General features: G+C 42.0%; 2 protein-coding genes and 1 long non-coding RNA gene across 4 annotated transcripts; 2 read left to right on the top strand and 1 right to left on the bottom strand.

The window, feature by feature from the left end:
* Positions 1-21: 21 nt before the first annotated feature.
* On the bottom strand, positions 22-14,275 carry LOC118412880 (ectonucleotide pyrophosphatase/phosphodiesterase family member 5-like). Its single transcript, XM_035815933.1, has 10 exons — positions 13,874-14,275; positions 13,385-13,494; positions 12,745-12,818; positions 12,340-12,507; positions 11,805-11,930; positions 11,256-11,407; positions 1,819-1,909; positions 1,313-1,435; positions 844-939; positions 22-538 (listed from the first exon to the last, which is right to left on the bottom strand). Exons 1-10 carry the CDS (start codon positions 13,993-13,995, stop codon positions 299-301), a joined length of 1,302 nt encoding a protein of 433 aa, XP_035671826.1. The 5' UTR covers positions 13,996-14,275; the 3' UTR covers positions 22-298.
* Positions 2,986-9,375, top strand: LOC118412883. Its single transcript, XR_004830835.1, has 2 exons — positions 2,986-5,020; positions 7,476-9,375. It is a non-coding gene; the product is annotated as an uncharacterized LOC118412883 (long non-coding RNA).
* Positions 13,918-20,467, top strand: LOC118412881 (glutathione S-transferase omega-2-like). Of its 2 annotated transcripts, XM_035815936.1 has the most exons (8): positions 13,918-13,974; positions 14,847-14,999; positions 15,485-15,590; positions 15,757-15,826; positions 17,139-17,291; positions 17,452-17,594; positions 18,256-18,357; positions 18,585-20,467. In XM_035815936.1, the coding sequence occupies exons 2-8, from the start codon at positions 14,975-14,977 to the stop codon at positions 18,706-18,708; spliced, it is 723 nt and encodes a 240-aa protein (XP_035671829.1). In that variant the 5' UTR covers positions 13,918-13,974; positions 14,847-14,974; the 3' UTR covers positions 18,709-20,467. The 2 variants fall into 2 exon arrangements, with proteins under 2 accessions (XP_035671829.1, XP_035671828.1); XM_035815935.1 differs by lacking the exon at positions 13,918-13,974 and having other exon boundaries at positions 14,747-14,999.
* Positions 20,468-23,659: the final 3,192 nt, after the last annotated feature.

Below are 23,659 nucleotides of genomic sequence, written 5' to 3'. Positions count from 1 at the left end.
GAAGGTCTATGTTTTTTTAAAACTTTAATCGACCGAATAAGACTATTCAAGCTAGAATCTAAAAGTTTTTATTGTTACTGCCTTTCAAAATCACGTGTTCTATTGCTTAGCTTGGATGCCATCCTCTGTGTTAACCACTGGCTTCCTAAAGCACGAAGCAAGCTAGTGAAATTGAGCCAGTGGTTACTACGAAGGATGGCGCCCACGCTGATACCGATGTCTAGTCTATGGAGAAAACAGTGGGGCAATTCGTTTTCATGATTGATGTCACCATTTCTAATCAGGAAAACACCTAACTTCAGAATAATGTTGAGCACATAAGAGAGGTTATCACCAACAGCAAGCTCGCCCAGCTCACTGCCAGGCTAACACCACCACAGGTGACGTCACCGGCCGACAAGGGAACCAAGAGATCGCTGACTCGTTCCCAGGTTCCGTTGTTAGGGGCAGGGGTAACGCCCAGCAACTCACATATCAGATTGTAGATGTCCACTGCGTAGAAGGGTGTTGCCTGGTAACCACGTTTGAAGCGAGGCCCCTAAAATGACAGCTTGTTAAAATGTGAATATAATCTGACAAGCAGCGTAGCATAGTTCTCATATCCAACATAACATTTTCAGCATTTCATTATTGTCTTGCAAACGCACCAACATATTTCTCTGCTCTTTGCAGATCGAACTTCCATAAGTAATTTTTGTGGGGATTTTTAAGATTGTCATGAGTTGGAAGATTAAACCACATTTGTGAGAGTATACATCCATGTACCTTGTTTCAAATGCACGTGTATAACTTATAAGCAATATTGGTACCATGGGAACATTTGCAGTGCTAGTGAGTACACACCCTTGCCAGGAATATGGGCTTCATGTTCATGAGCATGTTGTCGTAGCCGTGAGCTCCCTTCAGGTTCAACTTGTAGTCAGTCACCTCCGATTCCGACTGAAACAGACACAGTATTCATAATCTGTGTGGCCGGTGGACTAGGGCCTAGTGCAACGTTAGTAAAATAGTAAAACGAACACGTGTTCGTGTAGCAACAACAATTGGAAAATGATTCAAGGACTGTGTTATTGCCTTTATGTTCACCAAGGAGATGGTATTTTCTGTGGCGTTTGTTGGTTTATCGGTACATTGATTAATGTCATTAACATATGTCTAAAATGAGTTTATAGTTTACATATGTGCCCAGTTATATTTTGGGTACTTAAGATATTCCTTTCAACCTGAAAACAACAAATTGCTGTAAATAATAGTTATAGTCAAATAGAAACAAGATGACATTCCACGGTGGCAGTCGAGAGAAACTAGTTACCGGGATGACCTCCCACCCCTCGTCCGCCAGGGCGACTATGGGCATGATGCGGCGGTTGTGCGTGTAGTGCATGCGCTCTGGCACCTCCTCGCGTAGGTACACCGTCATGTTGGGATGGGCGGCCTACAGGGAGGGGAGAGGCAGAGATCAGAGCTGAAATACTGCAAATCTACAGACGTATACATGACACATGTGGAGAGCTTTTCTACAAAATTCTCCAATATCGTATCTACCTTTTTCTTTGCACAAGTGGTTATTGGGTCCGCACGTCAACAAACGTTTTAATCACAAAGGCAGGTGTATCTTGTTCTATAACATATGGTGAACTATCGATGAATTGTTTTCTGTTGTGTCCTCGTGGTCTGTTTCTGTCAGTCATGTCGCAACCAGTCAGCTAAACAAGCAAAAGGACGATAGTGTGCCAAAATTCTATGATGCATTTTCGTTCCTTTCTCAACGCTACAGCGCTAGTGGCGAAGTTTCTCGCACAGTACCGGTAGACTGACCTTCAGGATGTTGTACACTTCCTGTAGTTTGCCGTCCACCGGTTGGATGTTAGCAACTGGACCCGCGTCCGGGATCCTAGATATAAGTGACCTGGTGAGGTAAACGAGAAAAAAGGGTGATTGTTTCAAACGTAGCTGGCCAACTTCACACATCTGTTCATAGAATACTAGTATTATACCTGTATTAGATATGCCCAACACGTACACACCTGCTTCGAGCAAAATTGATTTTGAACGGCCCGAGCAAGGCTGGGGATTTTGGCGCCAAAACGTTGCGAGACTTGCACTACTTAATATTCATGAGCTTCCGTGGTTTACTCGCACATGCTTTTGAATATTCATGATCACGCTCCGAGCACGCGGAGCTGGGAGAGCCAGTTAATTAATATTCATGAGTCAACCCTCGTGGCAGAAAAACCCAACCACGCTGTTGGAAGGTTCGTCTTCTTGAGATCTCCTGCGATTTTTTTGCAAAAGTTTTTCCGCCTGCTCCCTATAGTTCCCGGTAAGTCCTTTCTATGATGGCTTCGGCGTTGGAAGCCTTCTTTGTGATCCCCGGTTGGTTTCTTGATTGTCGTCTCGGGACTATCCTATTTACCATATTCATAACCGTTACTTCTATTTGAACTTAGACGTCGGACGCGTTTGTTCTTTGTGAAGCCTTATTCATTGACATGCTTCGTCTCATTAAATGTCTACTTCGAGTCTGGCCCTTTCGCCTTGGGAACCCAGGCTCTACATTTTTGCCACGCTTTACAGAATTTTTGTAACGTCGTTTCAACTCCTGTGTATAACGGAGTCACGTAAATTTGATGCACGGCGGTGGTTGGCACGCTAGTCGGCGGGCTGCCGAGATCCCCTCATGAACCAATCCTGGCGTCGCGACGTTCATTCTGTAACATTTCCAGTTTTATTTTGTATGATATACGACACCTACGGGTTGTCAATAACTTTTGATTCACATAAGCCCAAAATGCGGCCGACAATAGCTGGCGAGTTGCCGAGATTCCATCCCACCATACAACTCCACGTGACAGGCGAACGGATTCCGTGTTTTTTACGGTTCCGTGGCGGTAATTATGCCGCCTACTTTGATTACGACGTTCTCCATTTGTCAAACCAAGGAGGTTTCCTTGGTCAAACTACGGGAATTCCATCTACTACTGTAACAAGAATATACGGGGAGCCCTTGTGGCCGCTTTGAAATCAGGTCAAAATTTTTGAAATATCTGGAAATCGGCGGATTGCCGTCCAGCATGACGAGCAAACCCTTAGTTTTACTAGCTGGCTAGTGTTGAAATATTCAGAACCAGGCGGATTGCCGTCCATTATGTAAATATGTTAGCCTTTCGCCAGTTGGGTAGTGTTTTGAAATACTTGGACACGACGGAGTGACGTCCAACATGCCAAACTTTAGCTGATCGCTAGTCAATTAGTGTTTTTAAATATCTGGGACCCGGCGGCGGATTGCCGCCCAATTTGCAGAACTGTTATCGTTAGCTTTTAGTAGTGGTTTTTTCAACCAGGGGGAAAACTCTCGTCACATAACACAGCTGGTAATCTATTAAATTCACCTTTTCCTAGTTTGTTTTTTCGTGTACTTGCATATTGGTCTGTTTATTCCCCTCTCAAGAATGTTTAGTCCCCTTATTTAGTTCATCTTGACGTAACGTTACATTGTTTATTTATACCATTCTATTTTGCAACAACGGATCCACACGGTGGGTAGCTGCGATCTTTAAGACATACTTGTGATCAAAACTGGTTATATGCCTCATGCATCCCTTTTCAAAATGTGTCTATCTCACAATTTACCGCATTGAGGATTTTATTTTCAAATAAGCAGCATTTTAACATCCATGACATGTGGCGTAATCATATCCGCCAGTTCTGTACGGGCCCGTCGCATGTCGCTCTGTTTTGGCGCCTTGTTACGGCTGTCGATCTTTTTGCCCCGCACATAGCGGGTTTTGGTGGCTAGATTTATGAAGAATTGACTCTCCAAAATATTTCCCATGTCATGGTTCGAGGCTGTTAAGTCGATGATCGAAAGTATTAGATTTGTAAAGAAGTTGAAATATTCCATTATTTCTTTATATGGGTTTACAGAAGTACCTAAGCTTTTACATTATACCGTTGATTCTCATGGTTGTATTTTTCCTAAGTCTCGGGCGGATTGCCCGAGCTTTATGAATAAAACACACCTTCTGTTTCCGCCAAACTTGAATGATTAGAGTAATTCTTCTATGAACGTGATTTTAAAGCCTTGCTCGGAAGTGAAAAAAGACTTTGCGACGCAAATTGATTTTGAACGGCCCGAGCAAGGCTGGGGATTTTGGCGCCAAAACGTTGCGAGACTTGCACTACTTAATATTCATGAGCTTCCGTGGTTTACTCGCACATGCTTTTGAATATTCATGATCACGCTCCGAGCACGCGGAGCTGGGAGAGCCAGTTAATTAATATTCATGAGTCAACCCTCGTGGCAGAAAAACCCAACCACGCTGTCGGAAGGTTCGTCTTCTTGAGATCTCCTGCGATTTTTTCCCTCCCACCGCCCCATTCTTTCACCATTGATAGCATCATTGTCCTGATATCATTCTGCATACCCCCCTTTTTTCTGATCCTTATTTACAACTCCTTTCTTGTAGGTGGATGCACATTCAACCCTGTTGTGTATTTATTCAATGTTTACCGATGTTGCAGGCGCTTGGCTTGGCATTGGCATATCCGATTACTTTTACATTCAACTTGAAATGTTTTCTCATCACCATATGTTTTGCCTTGTGTTTATCATGATTGCATCAGGAATTACCTGTATCAATGTTTCACATGAGGCTTTTTGTGTTCTGTTCCCACTCCAGTGGTAGTAATGGGATAATTTTTTCTCATATGGGTCTTATATATCTGATTATAGTTGTCTATGTTTTGCAACAACCTCATACTGTAGAGTGCTACACTTTTACACCTGGCTTGTTGTGTTCTGTTCCCATTCCAGTGGTAGTATTGGGAAAAATTCGTGGTTTGTTGTTTTCTGTTCCCATTCCAGTGGTATGTAGCACCAGTCTAGGCAGCCCCGCCATCCGTTGGCTAGCATAGACATGAAATTTCAGGTCGTGTTCCGGCCTTATGTGCTTCCATGTTTTCTGTTACTATTCTCTTAGGTGCAAGGACTGATTTCGCCTTTCTAAATCTTCTTAAGGTTCCGGGTCGGAGTTCAAATCTTGGCGGAAGGGTGGTGTAATAGGCCGGAAGTGCGCTGTTGTCTCCCTAACTTTTGCTCCCTATGGCTTGGTGATCGTTATAGCTGAGCATAGATTTGCCGTATTTTCTGAAAAGCCCGTGGGTTGTATTGTTTTTGTGCGAGGAGTAGTTGGTCGGCCAGCGAAACCATTTTTGTATTAGTCCGCTGCAACGGTGATGCGGTTTTTTCGCCTGATGACCCAAATAGCGGCGTTTTTCATGCGATTTCGAAGAAATGACGTCATCGGAGATTGCAAAAAAGTTATCACATGGAATTTTTTTATTTTCATTTTACACAAACATGAAGAATTTAGCTTCTCTACCACGTAGGCCGTTATCCTGGGAAAATTCGTTTTTTCCAAGCAGCTTCGATCAAAAAAGTGTTAAAAAATGATAGTTTTCGGGTCCAAAATTAAAATTTTACTACATATTCCAACCAAAATAAAGAGGCAACAGACGGTACCAATAGGTTTGTCGGAAAGAGACAGTAAACGGCTTTCCGCCATATTGATTAAGTTTCGCGTCCTACGTTTACTAGCGGAACTGTAGCCCTTCGGCCTGAGGCTGCCCGCCAACCTCCGAAATCGTAAAAGAAACTCCGGTCCGATACCTTAATAGGGCGGCGCTTGTACCTTATATGACGTCATAGATGACGTAATTTCGACGCATTTCTAAGTTTCCATCAGATGTCGTTATATTGTGTAAAAACAAACACCGTTTTTCATTTTTCTAGTTAAAAAGTCAGCATATTCATGTACAGGCCCTAGGCGCCCCCCTCCCCCTTTTTCACCCCCCCCCCCCTTAGAACTACCATTACGGGCAACTTTAATCGATTCTGGCGGGCAGAATTTTCCAAAATCATATCTTTCTCTATGTCATTTGATTGGAGCCGACCTCTGTCGTTCACCTATCGCATATGTTCGCGATGCCGTGCATTAGTATGACTTAAATGGGCATTAAAGCTGAAATCTTGGTGCTTTAAGCCCTAACTTAAGGAGAAACTGGGTTTACTGACTTTCGGTTCATAGTTCCTTAACGCGGCGATCTTTTTTTCTTTCGGTGGTATGTAGTAATAGCCTATTAAAAGCACTACACATCTTTGCCGCGCTTATTCCAACTGCCCGCTTCTAGCGCCGACAATAAGATCCAGTTTGTGCTTTGCACTGTGTAAGAATGCATTCTTGCACACATTTGGGGCGCATTGTGCTTCTTAAGGGGCCGTTCACGGCGAAGTAGTTAAGAGTTTGGTGTCGGACGCGTTTGATTCTGAAAGTGTGAGATCTGGTCTACTGCTCCATGTCAAAATCTGGCACATTCTTCATTTTACTTACAAGCGACGAACTTAAAACGCGACCCCCTGCTGTTTTCCTTGAGCAACCTCTGACGTCACTCCGTGACGTCAGCGATGCCAACTTTTAAAGACGGTTTTCTACCGATGTGTAGCACCGAAACGACGGAGAGTGCACATACTTTCCCGGACAAGTTTATGGGCAGACTTTGCACCCCATTTTATCCGTTTTCAGAAAAGCGATGTCAGAAAAAAGCATGTTTTTTAATGTTTCTGTATTATAACGTAGGTTCAATATGCATCTAGGCTTGATAGCCTCAAAATACAGTGTTTTTGACCTGACTTTAAACCGCTCCTGTGGGAAAAGTAACCATCGGAGACAAACCAAATTTGGATATATGGTAGATATGAACTTTTTAAGTAATAAAAATACATATTGAGAAAAAATATCCCTCTTAAGGTTCCGGGTCGGAGTTCAAATCTGACCGGAGTTGGCGGAAGGGTGGTGTAATAGGCCGGAAGTGCGCTGTTGTCTCCCTAACTTTTGCTCCCTATGGCTTGGTGATCGTTATAGCTGAGCATAGATTTGCCGTATTTTCTGAAAAGCCCGTGGGTTGTATTGTTTTTGTGCGAGGAGTAGTTGGTCGGCCAGCGAAACCATTTTTGTATTAGTCCGCTGCAACGGTGATGCGGTTTTTTCGCCTGATGACCCAAATAGCGGCGTTTTTCATGCGATTTCGAAGAAATGACGTCATCGGAGATTGCAAAAAAGTTATCACATGGAATTTTTTTATTTTCATTTTACACAAACATGAAGAATTTAGCTTCTCTACCACGTAGGCCGTTATCCTGGGAAAATTCGTTTTTTCCAAGCAGCTTCGATCAAAAAAGTGTTAAAAAATGATAGTTTTCGGGTCCAAAATTAAAATTTTACTACATATTCCAACCAAAATAAAGAGGCAACAGACGGTACCAATAGGTTTGTCGGAAAGAGACAGTAAACGGCTTTCCGCCATATTGATTAAGTTTCGCGTCCTACGTTTACTAGCGGAACTGTAGCCCTTCGGCCTGAGGCTGCCCGCCAACCTCCGAAATCGTAAAAGAAACTCCGGTCCGATACCTTAAGAACTCTGTTCGCATTTCCCAATACTGCCCATTGCTACGCTATACTGTCCTCCATTGTACGGAGGTGTATTTGGGTTGTTCTGACATGCTATGACATTGCTCATTGCTGCGCTATACTGTCCTCCATTGTACTGATGTGTATTGAGAATTCTGTTCCCATTTCCAGTGGTAGTAAATGGGGTTGCTCTGCTATGTTATAATATTGCTTAGTGCTGCGCTATATTGTCCTCTGTCTCTATTGTACGGAGGTGTTTAGAACTCTGCTCCCATTTCCAATGATAGTAAATGGGGTTGCTCTGTTATGCTGTAATATTGCTTGGTGTTGCGCTATACTGTCCTCCATTGTACGGAGGTGTATTGAGCATTCTGTTCCCATTTCCAGTGGTAGTAAATGGGGTTGCTCTGCTATGTTGTAATATTCCTTAGTGCTATCCTATAATGTCCTTCATTGTACGGAGGTGTATTTAGAATTCTGTTCCCATTTCCAATGATAGTAAATAGGGTTGCCTTGCTATTTTGTAATGTTGCTTGGTGCTGCGCTATAATGCCCTTCATTGTCAGGATCATATACGCCAAATATATGGCCGTTGAAGTACGAAACCTGGTCACTATTTAGATATGCGCATAAAATGTTTCAGTACGTATTGTTACCTTGTGCATTTGCAGTTTATATGTTTTATTGCAAATCTATTCATTTGTTTTGTAACTGCAGTTACTCATCACGTGCCCAGTTTGCCCCATTTTCTACAGGGAAGCAACGCTGGACCCCTTCGCTGCTCCTCAGAGGGTTAAGTCACTTTGAAGACCCCCAGCAAAGTGGTTGTTGGCTCCGCTAGCAACACATAGCAACCACCTTTGACCCCAAGTTTCCCAGGATTTCACCCATTATTCGAAAATAGCTCCCCCCCCCCCCCCACACACACACACCTAGTGTACCGCCTGGCCAGGTAAGACATTACTTGGCACCATGTAGGGGTACTGTCTGGGAAGGTAAGCAGGGCGTGTATTGGGTGTAGTGTTTCCAGTGTGTTAGAAATATTCTGAATGCCACTGTCTGAATCATGCTGTCATCATAAGTACAAATAACTTTGAAAATGATACAGTACAGCTGACTTAATACATTGCCCAGCTTCAGTCGCTCGTATCCAACCATTTATACGCTGGGACCAGTTTGGGTATAATCTGATTTCGACTGACTAAAACAAGAAACTGTTCTCAAATAAATGCCCCAATCTTCCCGAGTCTTACCAGGGCTAACTAAACCCCTTTTTTCAGAGATTGACGTCACTGTTGTAGGAAATGATACATATACTTTCAGCTAATGTTCCAGGTCAGATCCACCAGAAGAAGAAATTGTTTCAAACTGAAATCTTCAGAACTTTCAAGAAAGTATTACTTCTGTTGCTATCCACCAGACTAATTACAAGATTCCTTGGTGCTACTGTTTCTCTGCATTTTTTTTCTCTTTCTTTAATCTACAATAAGAAAACATGCTTTAATCTTTCAGTTTCTGAAGTCAAGAAAATACCCCAAAAATTGACCATGTTTCCCCCAAAGAAGGAGGCTGATTATTTTAAACTCATTGCTTTTAAACTCGTAATGTTACATGTATCATAATGTATTATTTCTATTTCCAGGCCAGTATGCTAAAAAAATTATTGTTAGGTTAATAATTGTACATTGTTGGAATGAGAAGGACATTCAGCATAACTGCAATGTAAAGCTAGTGCATAGTTGAATGATTAACAAATCAGACAAATATATGGCAGTATATACATTATTAATCTATTTCAAATAGTTTGTTTATTATTGGATCAACAGAACACAAGCTGAGGTGTGACAAGCTGGAACTCACCCTGTCAGGGAAGTCAACAAATTTATTGGCCATATTGTCACTTTATCCAAACAAAGAGATCACATTTCATGTTTGGAATGGCCAAAAGTTGCAATTTCGTCATGTTATCTTTTTCTTAAAGGCGCAACCATATGCAATGTTTTTATTTGTCCCAAAGGACATGTCGGGTAAGCAGACAAGTTGTACTTTAACCTTCAATTTGTCCTGTGGGTGTGCATATTCCAACTTCCCTGTCAGGCTGCCGTGAATATTTCACATTTGCCATATTTTTAAAAATACTTTGAACATATTAAAGTATATCTCTGCTATAATCATACTAGTGGGGCTGGAACCACCTAAACATTATAGAGTGCTCTTTGCTGAAAATATACATACCGCATTTGTGTCAAAAAATATGTTCTGGGATGTTGTGCCGAGGGCCTAGAAGGTCTAAAATCTAGTTGTGCTTATTATATTTATATCTTAATATCAGTGAGTCTTTAGGTAATACATATAGTCTGAAAATATACTATTGGTCAGTAGCTCCACTTGAAAATTTAGAAAAATACCAGCCCAGTAACTTTCTACAGCACGTCAAAGTTGGTGGACTAGTCAATTGGGCGCAGAAGGAGGAAAAGTGTCTTTAACTCACTGAGTCCGTGGTATTGCTTCTGTTAGACTCACGTTGGCGGACTGCCCAAGCGTCTTTTCATACAGCATACAGCACCCAAGTTCACTTTGGTGGGACATCCAGTTCTTCGACTAAACGTTTGTCTGCCACCTCCCGCTCTTCACTTGGGCGGATTGCCCAAGCACCTGTTCATCCAACATCGATCCGACATCCAGCTCGTCGAACTTCACTGTTCCAGCCAACCCGGATGGATGAGCCGCGAAGTGCCTGTAGACTCTCTTACATGCAGTGTCTTGATATATCATTCTTAGAAGATTAATACGTGTAAACTTTCTGTATTAACGCATTTGTTTATGATACTGTTAGGTGTGAGAAGTTTTGTTGCTATTATATTACTGATTTCTGATGAGTTTTAACCAGTTAGCCTAATTTAAGCTTTCATTGCTGCTTATATTAGTCGCGATGATGTGACATGTCGTATTTAGAAATATATAACGATTTATAGGGTTGTCCCAAGTTACTGCTCTATTTGTGAATTGTTACAGATATAATGTGTTGGATGAGGATATACCGATGTTTAAGTTTGCGATTAGAATGAATGCCATAGTAACGTGTTGTAAGGTTATCACAATGGCAAGTTTGTATGGATGAATAGTCACAGTCGTAACAGGTTGTTAAATCATGACTTTACTAGGGCTTGTGTTTAGGACGAGTCTTGCCATGATTGTAACGTACTTTAAGGTCTCTCGTCATTAGGTAAAATTGTACGAAGAGCTACTAGCCTTCAACCCCGTTGCTACATTTCCGCTTTCTTGTAGTGAGGTTTCTTATTCAAGGTGTTACCTGATGGTATTGGGATGGAGGCTAAATTTATGAAGAAGTGACTCTCCAAAATATTTCCCATGTCATGGTTCGAGGCTGTTAAGTCGATGATCGAAAGTATTAGATTTGTAAAGAAGTTGAAATATTCCATTATTTCTTTATATGGGTTTACAGAAGTACCTAAGCTTTTACATTATACCGTTGATTCTCATGGTTGTATTTTTCCTAAGTCTCGGGCGGATTGCCCGAGCTTTATGAATAAAACACACCTTCTGTTTCCGCCAAACTTGAATGATTAGAGTAATTCTTCTATGAACGTGATTTTAAAGCCTTGCTCGGAAGTGAAAAAAGACTTTGCGACGCAAAAGATCTATAGAACGCCAGTGCGAACTGCGCCCAGAGAGGATTGTTATGGCAGCTGAACGCAGATTATTGATCAACAGTACACGTTTAACGAAACATAAAACTTTAGCTCACCAGTAACAACACCTTACCTGTCTACATAGTTATAGATCTGTATCTTCCTGTCCCGGCTGATTTCCGCCATGCCGTGGTCAGCTGTCACGATTATGTTCAGTTGGTCAGACAGCCCAGCGTCCTCTACCTTTTGTAGAAGGTACTGCAGTACCCCATCCAGCTCAGCCATCTCACGTGATCCGGAAACAAACAAATGAGTGTCCTTCATAAGTATGTCAAGTCCACATTTTGATAATGCCATGTCTCTTCTCTTTTGTGTTCCAATTATCATTTTTCTTTGGTCATTAGCGATTCTTAACAGTGGCCGTTGGGGAACGGTTGTGATACATGTGCGGGTCAGGGAAGACGTGGCATGATATAAAACAGTCGTATCAAAACACTGGCATGACAACAGAAAACGGTAACAATAAGGAAACAGTTAGAAAAATATCAGCAACGCTTACATATGTTAACTTTTATAACATTCAGTCAGTGACGTATTGTATTGACAGTTTGGGACGATAAAGCAGAATGTTAAAATGAAAAGTTTGGTTAGGCCCATCCCCTCCATCTCCAATAGGCATTACCTTTGTCGTGACGTTCTGTGAGTCAGGCCCGTGGATGTGCGCAGTTTCGTCAGGCTGGTGGAAGTACAGCGTGGCGAAGTCGACATTCTCTTTCACAAACCAGCCAACTACCGTGTCCACCCGGTCCTGGGGCGGGACAGGGGGTTATCAGGATTCACAAACTTGGCTGTATCGATATCATCATTACTTTCTGAGTAAGTAGTGAGAAAAGACTTTACGAAATATGTTTCAAGGCAAATACGACAAATGTATTATGTATCCTCTCATGGCGACACTCGTCGGTCATTTGGGTAAGAGCTCGTTCACACACAAGTATCACTCCCTCCGTCCCATTTCCAAACCGGGGCCCGACCGGACTGCTTTCGGGAACAAAAAGTATCATATAAAAGACACCCCATCTACGCCGCGAAACCGCAAAGTGAATAGCCGTGGGCATTATTTGTGTATACTTTTACGTATACATTTCTATTTTCCGTTCCCACAAACAGCCCGACCGGGCCCCGGTTTGGAAATGTGACGAATACGTAGAACTTACCGTGAACGGCATGCTCTGGTTGTACTTGCGGTAGATGTTGACGTGCTGCCCGTTCATCAGGACGTCCCCTCCCGGCCAGAACAGGTCTGCCGCCTTCAGACCCTGACTCTGGGCCGTCTGCCACACCGGCATGGATCCCACGTCCCACCACTCTGGGTCTTTGGTGCGCTGGGCATGTAAAATACAGATATATTAGGTTTTCCGTCATTCTCTTAGCTTTGTATACAGCTTGTTGCATTTAGCCCCAATGGCAATGGGGCATGTCATTGTCATCATCATTATCTGAAATGTGTGGGTCCCAACTGTAATCACCTCTGAACAACACTCGTCTTCATTTTGAAGATAATCGTTTTGAACGTCTCGGATCCCTTAAGGAAGTCAAGTGCTTTATAAGGTTGAACTTACCAAAACAAATGTTTGGTTGAGTACGGAGTCGTACATGGAGTTAGCAGTGATTCCGTGGGACTCCTCCCAAAGCCCTGGGTGGGGAAAGGAACAGGTCAGAAACGACACAAGCCTGGCCATCCTAGTCAGTTTATCTGCGCTTACCGACTTAGTATTGGGTAAAGCAAAAAGAGTGGGAGCCGCAAAACGACACATATTTTATTATAGTACAAGTGGAGATCACAACCTTGATCGAACTTAGCCAAGGCGCTGCATTGGTCTCTGTGTGTGCATGTTTATGTGTGTGGGTGTTGTATTGATTTTTGTTCAGATTGACTTTTGTCACGATATCTTTGCCAAATAGAGTTCTAAAAATTAACTTAATTTCGGAGTAAGACTATCTAAATTCATGATTGCTGAGTCCAAAGTAAATACGGTGGGTGTGATACTAGTATCACATGTTTGTCCCCAATGCCCTCCAGCTCATCTAAGGTCATCTATTAAAGGCAGAACCTGTATCCTGTGGACCGCCACGACCTCTCATAGACCTGCCTGTAGGTCCATAATTTCCAGGCCTAGCCGTGGGGATACTCCATAGAGCCATGGAAGGTGAGTGAGTATGTGTGTTACAGTAACACCGACTACATAACTCCCCTCTTACCTGTGATGACACTCCAGTGCGAAGGAAACGTCTTAGTGATGAAAGTCCCGTGGATGTAAGGCGCCCTGACGCCCTCCCGCGCCAGGCGGTCGAATGTTGGTGTGTTTCCCCTTAACAGATAACATAGAAACGATTGGTTTGCTCGTCATGAGAGAATGAGAACATTCATCGGAAACCACATTTCAAAACCGGAAGTCTGGTACGCAACAGCGAGGTAAAGTTCACTGGTTTGGTCGATCAAGACAACACAAACCATGTTCCCTTGGCTAAAATCTAAAAGGTCACTGCTAGCATGCTTGAAGAAAAGATATCCCTCCCAGGCTAGAAAACACAAACTTAGTCGTAATGGGCTCTCCTCTTTCACTTTCGCACTGTACTCCAGTACAAAGTTTGCTGACCACCCAGGGCTCGACCACACCCTGATAAAATTGAATTGTTTGTGTTGAATGTGCTTCGTATACACGCAAATGTACGCATGCGGTTACTCACCTGTTGATGAAATCCCACCTGCACCCGTCAAACGACACCAACAGCGTCTTGTGACAGGATTTCTGCAGACTGGTCCGAACCAGACACAGGAAACACAACAGGTATACTGGGTACAGCTCCATAGTACCTGTCCGTTATGGTATTGGTAACCTCTGATCTCTCTCAGCTTTCCCCGTACAGGCCAAACACCCCAGGATATTACTAACGTACAAACCAGAATGATACAATTGTAACCTCTGGGTCACCAGGCTGGCAATGGATACAGGCAACTGTGCTGCAGTATGTTTGACGGTATGGTCCGTACTATTGCCTGAGCTCGTTGCGTTGGCAAGGTTGACTTTTGAACCGTGACGACCTTGCGAATGACAGGACGCTCTCACTTTTAAAAATTAGGGGGTGAACATTTTAAACCAACTTTTATCTATTATATGTGATGACAGTTATGCCATATGTGCCCAAGCAGTGCGTCAACTAGCCCTTAGATGCATGTATGCCATACGACCCCCTGATAGCTTTTAGTAATAACGTTTCTTTGATTAAATTCGCACTGGTATAAAATTTAAGTAGGTGTCGGATTTCTCTTTCAATCTTTTGCATCAGATTATCAGATCCCGGTTTGCCTTCCCCATAACAATCTGGGAGGGACCAAACTAACCATCTAATAGATACATGACACGACCGTTAACACGACTTCAATACCGGCCCAAGAACTTCTATCACACTCATAGAGACCCAGAGTTTTTGATTTTAAAGCCTTCCGCGGTCCCCTTTTGCTTTGATTAAAAACGCACTGCTAGTTATTCAGCAATACAAACAAAACGCCGCATCATACAAGGCCTGACATCAGAGGTCATCAGACAACTCGGATAAGATGCCATCCGCAACCATTTTAATATTCGGGCAGAGATAACGTTACATGCAACTTTACATCCAGATACGGGCATTAGACATGCGAACTTTGAACCGCGTACAGACCTGGGGGAGTGGCGCACTTCCGGGTTCGTCCTCGGCTTGAAGATTCGCCGCCTGTTGTGAGCTGTTGTCACCTGAAGAACACCAAGTCCCTCTGTGTCGTCTTAGCAGCACCTGGCGTCTTCAAACATGGACCAGCGAGCGTATGGAGGCGGTAAGACACGGATCGCTTATTGTTCTATCTGGGAACTTGGCAACTTATCTAGGACACCTCGATCGGTATACGTATATCTCGGATATCTCATGCATCGGGGTCGCAGTCGTTGGGAGAGAAGGTGGGTGATTTATGTGGATGTTGAAGCAAGGACTTTGGAGGTTGAAAAAAGCAACCTTCTTGGTTGAAGGGAGGGTTTTGGATGAATGAGCTCGTGATCCGTAAATGGATATGGCTAAAAGCCTAAATATTTTGTATTTCTTTGTTGTTGTTGTTCATCTTGAATTACTTGTAGGGTTCAAACCTGGGTCACTAGGAGTGATGCGCCACGCCACCACTGACCTTTGTGACACGCTGCTTGTGCTTGGGCAAGTGGACATGGTATTCTGTACAGATGTCTACAATAATGCATTCGTATTTCTTTCGTCCAGCCTGCAACTGAGATCCTTAACTTAACAAATCCTTTTTTTTATGTTGCACACCAGACTCAGAGTTCCCACCTCTGGAGGCAGGGAAGCTGCGTATCTATGGAAACCGCTTCTGCCCATTCACAGAGAGGGTCCGGCTAGTACTGGCTGCAAAGGGTGTGGAGTAGGTGTTTTATCGTTCTTGATTTTACAAAAATACGTCACAAAACTACTAACAGATAAGGCAAGTAGTAATTACACATTGATGGCTAGAAATTGTTAACTTGCACATTCCTTTAAGAATAGAATATATAACAAGGGGTACTATTCACTCTTTTTTTCCTTTTCAGGTATGAACAAGTGAATATCAGACTCCGAGACAAGCCCAAATGGTACCTAGAGAAATTCCCTGCTGGCAGGGTAAGTGTGCATGTCTGCAGTACACTAGCATCCCTTCCAGGGGGCTCTTCTGCTTGCTGCTGTTTAAGGTAGCAGAACACAGTTTTCAGCCTATGGGGATTTCTATAGTTAAGGACCACAAGGTGACTGACATCGACGCTGATAAAATCATAGTAGGGTGCAGTTTTCAAGCATGACAAACTAATATGTTGAAGCCGAGGGTACAACCTACCAAAATAATTGAAAAGCAGAAAAAATGGTCGTTTTGAAATTTTTTAAAGACCTCCTTTAAATGGGGTCATGCGGGGCCATGCGGAACTGCAGCCGACTCACCCAGGCAGTCAGTTGTAAAGGTCATGCGCACTAATACGGGGAATTAGCAAACATCATTATCTTATACATACGATCTGAAAGCCGACGTATTATACTACCATGTAGCAAAGCTGTCTTTCACGTTGCAGTGTTTACAGACGCTCCAAGATTTCGACCGCACTACTTTTTTACCCCTACGTCATAGACCACGGGGGTCGCGGATAAATACTGTGGGCTGTGACCTTAATGGGGCTGATGAATAGTAGCAATCAATGTGGTATGGTGGCTTTGTGTTTAGGGTTCTTGACTTGGGACCTGGAGGTACTGGTCAGGTCAAATCCCAGGTTCTGATGTTGTGCTCTTGGGAAAGGAACTTTACACTGATTTCTTTACTCTACTCTGGTGAAAATGAGTCCTTAGCTTTGGTTAGAGACATCCCTTTCACGAAAAGTTAAATGGAGGTCCCGTGTTTGAGGAGAGACACACCTCACCATACTCATCAATAAGGTTCCCCAGTGTGAGTGGACAACAAAGACATGTTTCTCTATAAAAGATAATCAATCTTTATCGCCACTGTAATAACACAAGCATGTCTAGGAATTTCAATTGTCTCCACATCTATTACTACTATATAGTACTAATTGAAAGTGTTTATAGTAGAGTGGACTCATTCTTCAGCAAACCAACATCTTTCCCACTGCAGCCATCACTCAATAAGACATCTGGAGCAGCATAGTTCTTATTGGACTAGTTAAACTGTGATATCCAACACAAAAATTGGACTCACCAAAATTTTGACTGAACAGCACCAGTCTTTGTCAAGGAATGAACAATCCACTGCTGTCATGACGTCACGTTATGCAGGTAGAACACGTGACTCAGTAAGCGGTGGATCATATACATTGCAGGATAGTTTTTGTTTGGAGCTTTTGCTCACCTACTAAATTGAAAATGTGCATAGAACTATCGTCCAACAAATAATTATGAAAGATCATATTTACTGTTTCCCCATTTCCCCTAGACCCCTGGGCTGGAGCAAGATGACCGCTTGCTTTGGGAGTCGATGGTGGTCTGTGAATACCTGGACCAGATGTTCACCCAGAATGTCCTGTTCCCAAAGGATCCGTATGACAGGGCCAGGATCAAGCTGCTTGTCAGTGCCTTCGATCCAGTGGTAGGCCACAATTTATAAATTTATACATTTGGACTGTGACAAAACCTTTCCTTGTTTTCATAACAATTTAGCAGGAGAAGGCATAACTGTTAACGTTACATAATAAATTTGAGATAATTGACTGATTTCTCAATTTCCAAATTGCTCATGCTGCTTGCAGGTTCCGCTTGGTGCATACCCAGCATATTGTAAGTCCACAGCAACAGACAAGGAGGCAGAGGCAGCACTACTGATGGGGCTGGAGCCACTGGAGGCTGAGCTCACCCAGCTCAGCACACCTTTCTTTGGAGGCAACAAACCCAGGTACTATCAGACATATAAGAAAGCCAAGATAACACTTCAGTATACTAAAGGGGTAGAGTCTAATGTAATATTAAACCCAGAGGTGATAGAAGAACCATGGGTAACAACAGTAAACTTGATAGTTAACTGTCCTTCCAGGACCATGTGAGATCAACAGTATCCAAAGCCTCCAGTAGGCTAATATACTACCTGCGCATATTGACAAAGCAAGATATGAGCGTTCCCGACCTGGTATGGGTGTTCTTGTCTCTCATTCGTCCAGTCCTCGAGTACGGACACGTTCTGTTGGTCGGTTGCAATGAAGAACTGTCTACCAGTATGGAACATGTTCAAAAACGTGCCCTCTGTATCATCTCCTCTGGTGGCGGGCGATCAGTCCCAAACCTTCCGTCCTTGAAGGACAGGAGAGAGGCAGCAGCAATCAAGCTGTTCAAGGACATGTTGAAGCCGGACCATCCGCTTCACGATCTCGTGCCCCCCCCCCCCCCCAAAAAAAAAACAAGTGACACAGAACTGACATGCCATCAGAAAAAAAACATATTGTAAGCCCCCAAAAGCTTGACCCATAGAGCCTGCTATAAAGGAGACCAACTGTAACATATCCAGGTTTATTGCAGTAACAACCCCAGGTCTCATAACCGATCTACAATGAATTCCACAGAATACTGGACTTCCTGGTCTGGCCATGGTTTGAGCGTTTTCCAGCCTTCCATGAACTGAGTGGATTCCAGCTGAGTGAGCAGAGATTTCCCAACCTCAACAGGTGAGGAGTGACAATAAAGCACAAGACATGGCAATTTTAATGACCGAAATAGTGCCACAAAATGTGATAATCTCTGGAGACAAAAAATGGTCTGCTGAATGCCACAATGCTGGGTGTTCAACTTGCCCCAGCACAAGACCACACACATTGATTTTCATGTACAACATCAGGGATAAAGCATGATATGAAGGATTATAATGTTATGATAAGTATTTTCTGTTGTGCAGGTGGATGGAGAGAATGTATGGCCAGATGGCGGTGCAGGTGTGCATGCACGCCACCCCGCTGCACGTCCAGGCAGTGCAGCTCTACAAGGACAACAAGTCCTTCCATGATGTAGGGCTGGACTGATGATGATTCAGGATGGCTACATTCCTTGCAAAATGCAACAGCAAGTAAATATTAAGGATGACATCCTCTGCAGACTTCAAATCTAATGTGACAGTGTAAACAAAAACAAGATGATTAACGTTACAAATATTCAAGATGTCTAAGCTTTTGAGATAAATGAGAGACCATAAATGTTAAAAACAACAATTGAAGTGAGAACACATGATATCACAGCCATCAAGTCTTCCTGCATTAAAAAAGTGCACAAAGTGACACTTGTGTGGTATAACTATAAGTCTAGTTTCACTCATGGCTACATCACTAGTGTTGCTTCTGCAACTACATGCATGGGTACCTCGCTAATGTCACTTCACAAATTTTCCTATTTTCAGTATTTTCTTCTCATGTTGGCCATCTCCAAAGAGGAGAATTTTTTTTTTTTAAACCTGGAGAAATTCAAGACTTAAGTGCACACTGATGTCATCCATGAAATTTAATTGCTTAGTGAGACCTGGTCATGGTGGTCTCTTTTATGGACCTAAATGGCCCTGCTGGAATACCATGACATTTGTACTATTCAAGAATTGTTTTATAGGTCAAATTTATCATTGTACAATTTCAGATATGATTGAAACTGAGTGAGGAAGTAGTATGGAGTGTATTGAATATTTATATAGCAGTATTTACTTTAATAACTGCTTATGTGGAGTCTGTCTAATGAGGAAGGGTATAGGGTCATATTTTGTTGTTTACAAATTAAACATTGTCAAGGTTTTCTAGTATTTAACCAGGTTTGAAGTAGAAATACTTCATTTGAGCTCTGTTCCAACACAAGGAATTTTCAGTAGATCTCACAGACCTACATCAGATGACTGATTCACTGTTCTGATGTTCCGGGAGTTGGAAGTGACATCAGGAGTGAATCAAAAGTGGCGGGAGGACAGAAGCTACAACAGTCATGGTTCAGTAAGGTTTGATGAGCCTTGATGTAAATTTGCTCATTGACGCCCTCTCAAATCAGTTGAAAACCACGTATTGCATATCAATGTCTATCGTGAAATACAAGACCAGTATGCTATGCTATGTACATACTGAGTGAGTGAGAGCCTCGAAAAGGTTATGGCCTTATTTATATCTTGCTGTCAAAAATCTACAATGTGAGAATACTGCACCCTAAAAGGCATAACATTATACATGTACCTGTGTATGTACATGTATGACAGCAAAAGTTTTGTGTGAAGGACCTTGTCATGGTCTGACATCCCTGTGGATGTCACTGTTTTGAATCGTGTTTGGAAAGATAAAAGGGATTCATTTATCCACACATTCCCAGATAATTGACATTTGTTATGATTATGATTTGTTATGATGAACAGTGTAGTCTACAATATGGGTGTCTGGTTCAGGTACTCAAGATAGGGTACACTGTACATGTTTTTCAGTTCGCAGTGACTTAATTTTTAATAGGGGAAAAATCAGTATTTGCAGTGGGTTGAAGTATGCAGTAGCATTATAGTCACATACTTTACAGTAATAGTATTAATACAAACACACTATCACATAGAACCATCACAAAAACAACAGTACTCAGTACCCCTTCTGCAGGCTTCATGTTCTACAGTCACTGCATTTTCTGGTAGCTAGTAGTTCTAATTGTTTCATTTAATTGTTTCAAGATATGTGAATGTTTTACACCAATGATAAAAGTGCTTCATCATGACATCTCACTTTGAACGGTGATTCATGATCATGGCTTTCAAATAAAGTACTCAAGAACTTATGGTTGAGTAATGTATAATATATAACGTTATGTATCACTCACACACTCACTCACTATCCGGTTTAACTTCTGTTGTTCCCCATCCCTTGGGGGTTAGACGTGCTTGCACGTAGATGAGGGGTCACGGTTAATTGTAATAAGATAAATAACAAGATGAATTCAAACCCAAATCCTGTGCATGCAGTCATATTATTTATTTAAGTTAACAAGTTTATTTTTCATTTCCTTTATACATGACAAGAACATCTGTAATGCATGCTTTGGTCACAAGGAGGCGCTTTTAGCACACTGCCTCTTGGGCACATGAACCTGCATTTTGGGGGGAAATTTCTGCCATACACCATCCAAACACTGCCCTATTTTCACGGGCATACTCATGGAACATGAGAAGAAATCTAAATTCCAATACAATATTCTATGTCAACATAGATGTAGCCTTCCAGGTTATACCCCTGCTTCCTACACTGATCCAAGCTGCCTAGATCATACTCTACAAGCAGAGGTTGGTGGGAAGCTTGTGACCATTTCATTATATGTGCAATATTCTGTCTATCAGTGTAAATGAAATAGATATAAAAAAAACTTCCCACCGAGCTGATAGGAGAGTACGTCTTTAATAAGGATAGCTACAAATGGGTCAAATTCTGGCATCCCTGTTTTTATTGTGCATGCATGTCTACTTGTGTAGTGGTTATATGTTATACAACAAAACAGAGGACAGTTTCAATAACAAATGATACATCTTTATTATTACAAATGGACACAAATATCATATGGTGCAAAATGACCACTACTATTTTCATGACTGCTGCAATGGCATGGTATTCAATTCTCCCTGCCCACCCAGCAATATGTCCAGTCACAGGGATACATGTACAGTTTGTAGGACTGGAGACAGGATAGAAAGGAGCAATAATCTACATCAGTGCTGTACAAGGTGCAGCGAAGCGTGCAATATAGAAAGTGCAAACTGCATGAGATTGACGAAGTATCGAAGCACCCACCAATGTAAAAGGAAGGGGTGTACATGTGTGAGGGTTTCACAGCCCACAACTGTGAGTTACAGCATTGACAACATTGAGCCCTACAGAACACAGGATATCTGGCATGCTTATGACTATATCCCCCTTCTCCATTGGACTGATGCTGTTCAGGACAGACTGGAACAAGCAACATTGTATACAGATGTGACCATAACTTGGTTGCGTTTAGTGCCAGGCAAGAGGAGTTCACATTACAGAATATTTCATACAATGTTTCCTCAACACTCTAAGTAATACACAAATCAGAAGCCATCATGTGACTTACTATTTAGGGCTCAACGATTTATAACTATCTCTGAAATTTTTCTGTCTAGGCAGAACTGTAACATCATTATACAATGTATTCACTTATGCTCTGTGAAAGATGATAAAATCTGCCTTTTCTTAAATTTTTTGCTCTAAACAATTCACATGTGTGGGCCACATGGTCCACTTTGGACATCAAATTTCACAGCTGGGCAGCAAATAGACATTTATATTTGTCACTTCATTCTAAGGCCTACAAAAATCCATTTTCCTGCCATTATTGAGTTTCACAAAACATTAACGTTACATATTGTGCATGTAGGGAGAGTTTACTTCCTTCAATGATACAGTGCAAATCGACTGGTACACTTAAAAAAGCAACAATGAGCAGCATGTGGCACAGTAATCTCTAGAGTCTAATGGATGACATTTGAATGAACAAGAGTCTTGTAGAAAATTTGTGACCTTGACGTGTGTGACCTTGACCTGTTGGGTCCCCTACAGGGTATCTATATCTTAATAACATATCATATGGAATCCAAACTTTCCCAATGGAGAAGCAAGATGCAACATGGGAAAAATAGCATTTCTGGCAGGTATACAGATGCAGCTTAAGAGGAAAATTTTACTTATCAACTTCGTAAAAAGAAAGGCTAAATTCAGGAGTGTATCAAGGATAACAATAAAGGTCTTAGAGAAATGCATATTAAGTACAGTTTATGGCAGTAGTTTTTATCTTTGCCAAAAAAGGAATCTCTTACTTAAAGTTTACATCAATCTCTATGGGAGTAACTGTAGAACTGTAGAATTCCTACAAACCATGGTGACAATTTCATCCACTGAAATTTTAATGTCATTTTTCCATCTAGCTCAGATGTGCAGAATTCTTGAGTTGCTCAAAAAAAGTAGAAGCAATGTAAATGTAAGGTCACAAAGATCACCCAATTCTGATTTATGACAATGTATAAAAACATGGGAAGGAAAGCAATAAATGAAACGAGAAATGAAATTTAGAGGGGGTACAAAAACATCTATTTCACCTTGACTGATGATCCAAACATCTCAACAACATTTAGTTTAATCAGGCATTCCTACATGTACAAGTATGTATACACGTAACATACGTGTATAATTATGTACCATTTCTGCACTTTATTGGTATTGGTACACTGTTGTCAATTATTTCATAGACATTACAGAAGTACAGATTTTGAAGATCCGCTCAAATATGCAGGTACCTGCCTTAACGGAACGAACCGAGCGTGTAAGACACTGACTGTAAAACATCCGGTACAGGAAGAATGGCTACAAATATAATCATGCAATTAGGCAGTCCCTAATGTTCAGCCTTCGATTGGAATGTCGATGGAGATAATGGAAAAACTAACAAGGTCTCTCAGGCAATGCCACAGCTATGCATACAAAATCCCCAGGGTCATCTCTCCTGGGTTATTACACATCCAGTGTCTTAATTACATATACAAAGATTTTGGTTTCAAAAACCTGTCATAAATTCATCTGGGATACCTTATCATCTACTCTATACATACTTCATATCACAGCCCCATCAATCATGGAATAAATAAGGTTGCCATGGCAACCATGAGAAGCACCACTGGACAATGAGTGACATGTATGAAATGTATAAATATAAAATCGAAACGTGCCAAGTTTGACCTACATCAAAGTAAGTGCATAGCCATGTTCTGGGATTTTGAGAAAATGCACAGCTGATTGTAAACTGATTTGTCACCCTATGGATCATACCGAGTATTGTTCTTCTCTCTGAATCTAATCCAGACAGAAGTGAGCCCCATATTTACTACAAGATACGTACTAATAAACCTGCATGAAACATGCAAATGTCACTGTTCAACAATGGCATTGACCTACATCATGAACC

The sequence above is a fragment of the Branchiostoma floridae genome, chromosome 4, assembly GCF_000003815.2.
Source record: "Branchiostoma floridae strain S238N-H82 chromosome 4, Bfl_VNyyK, whole genome shotgun sequence".
Taxonomy (NCBI): Eukaryota; Metazoa; Chordata; class Leptocardii; order Amphioxiformes; family Branchiostomatidae; genus Branchiostoma; species Branchiostoma floridae.
Note: the sequence above shows the minus strand (reverse complement) of the source record. Positions and strands in the feature narration are given on the sequence as shown.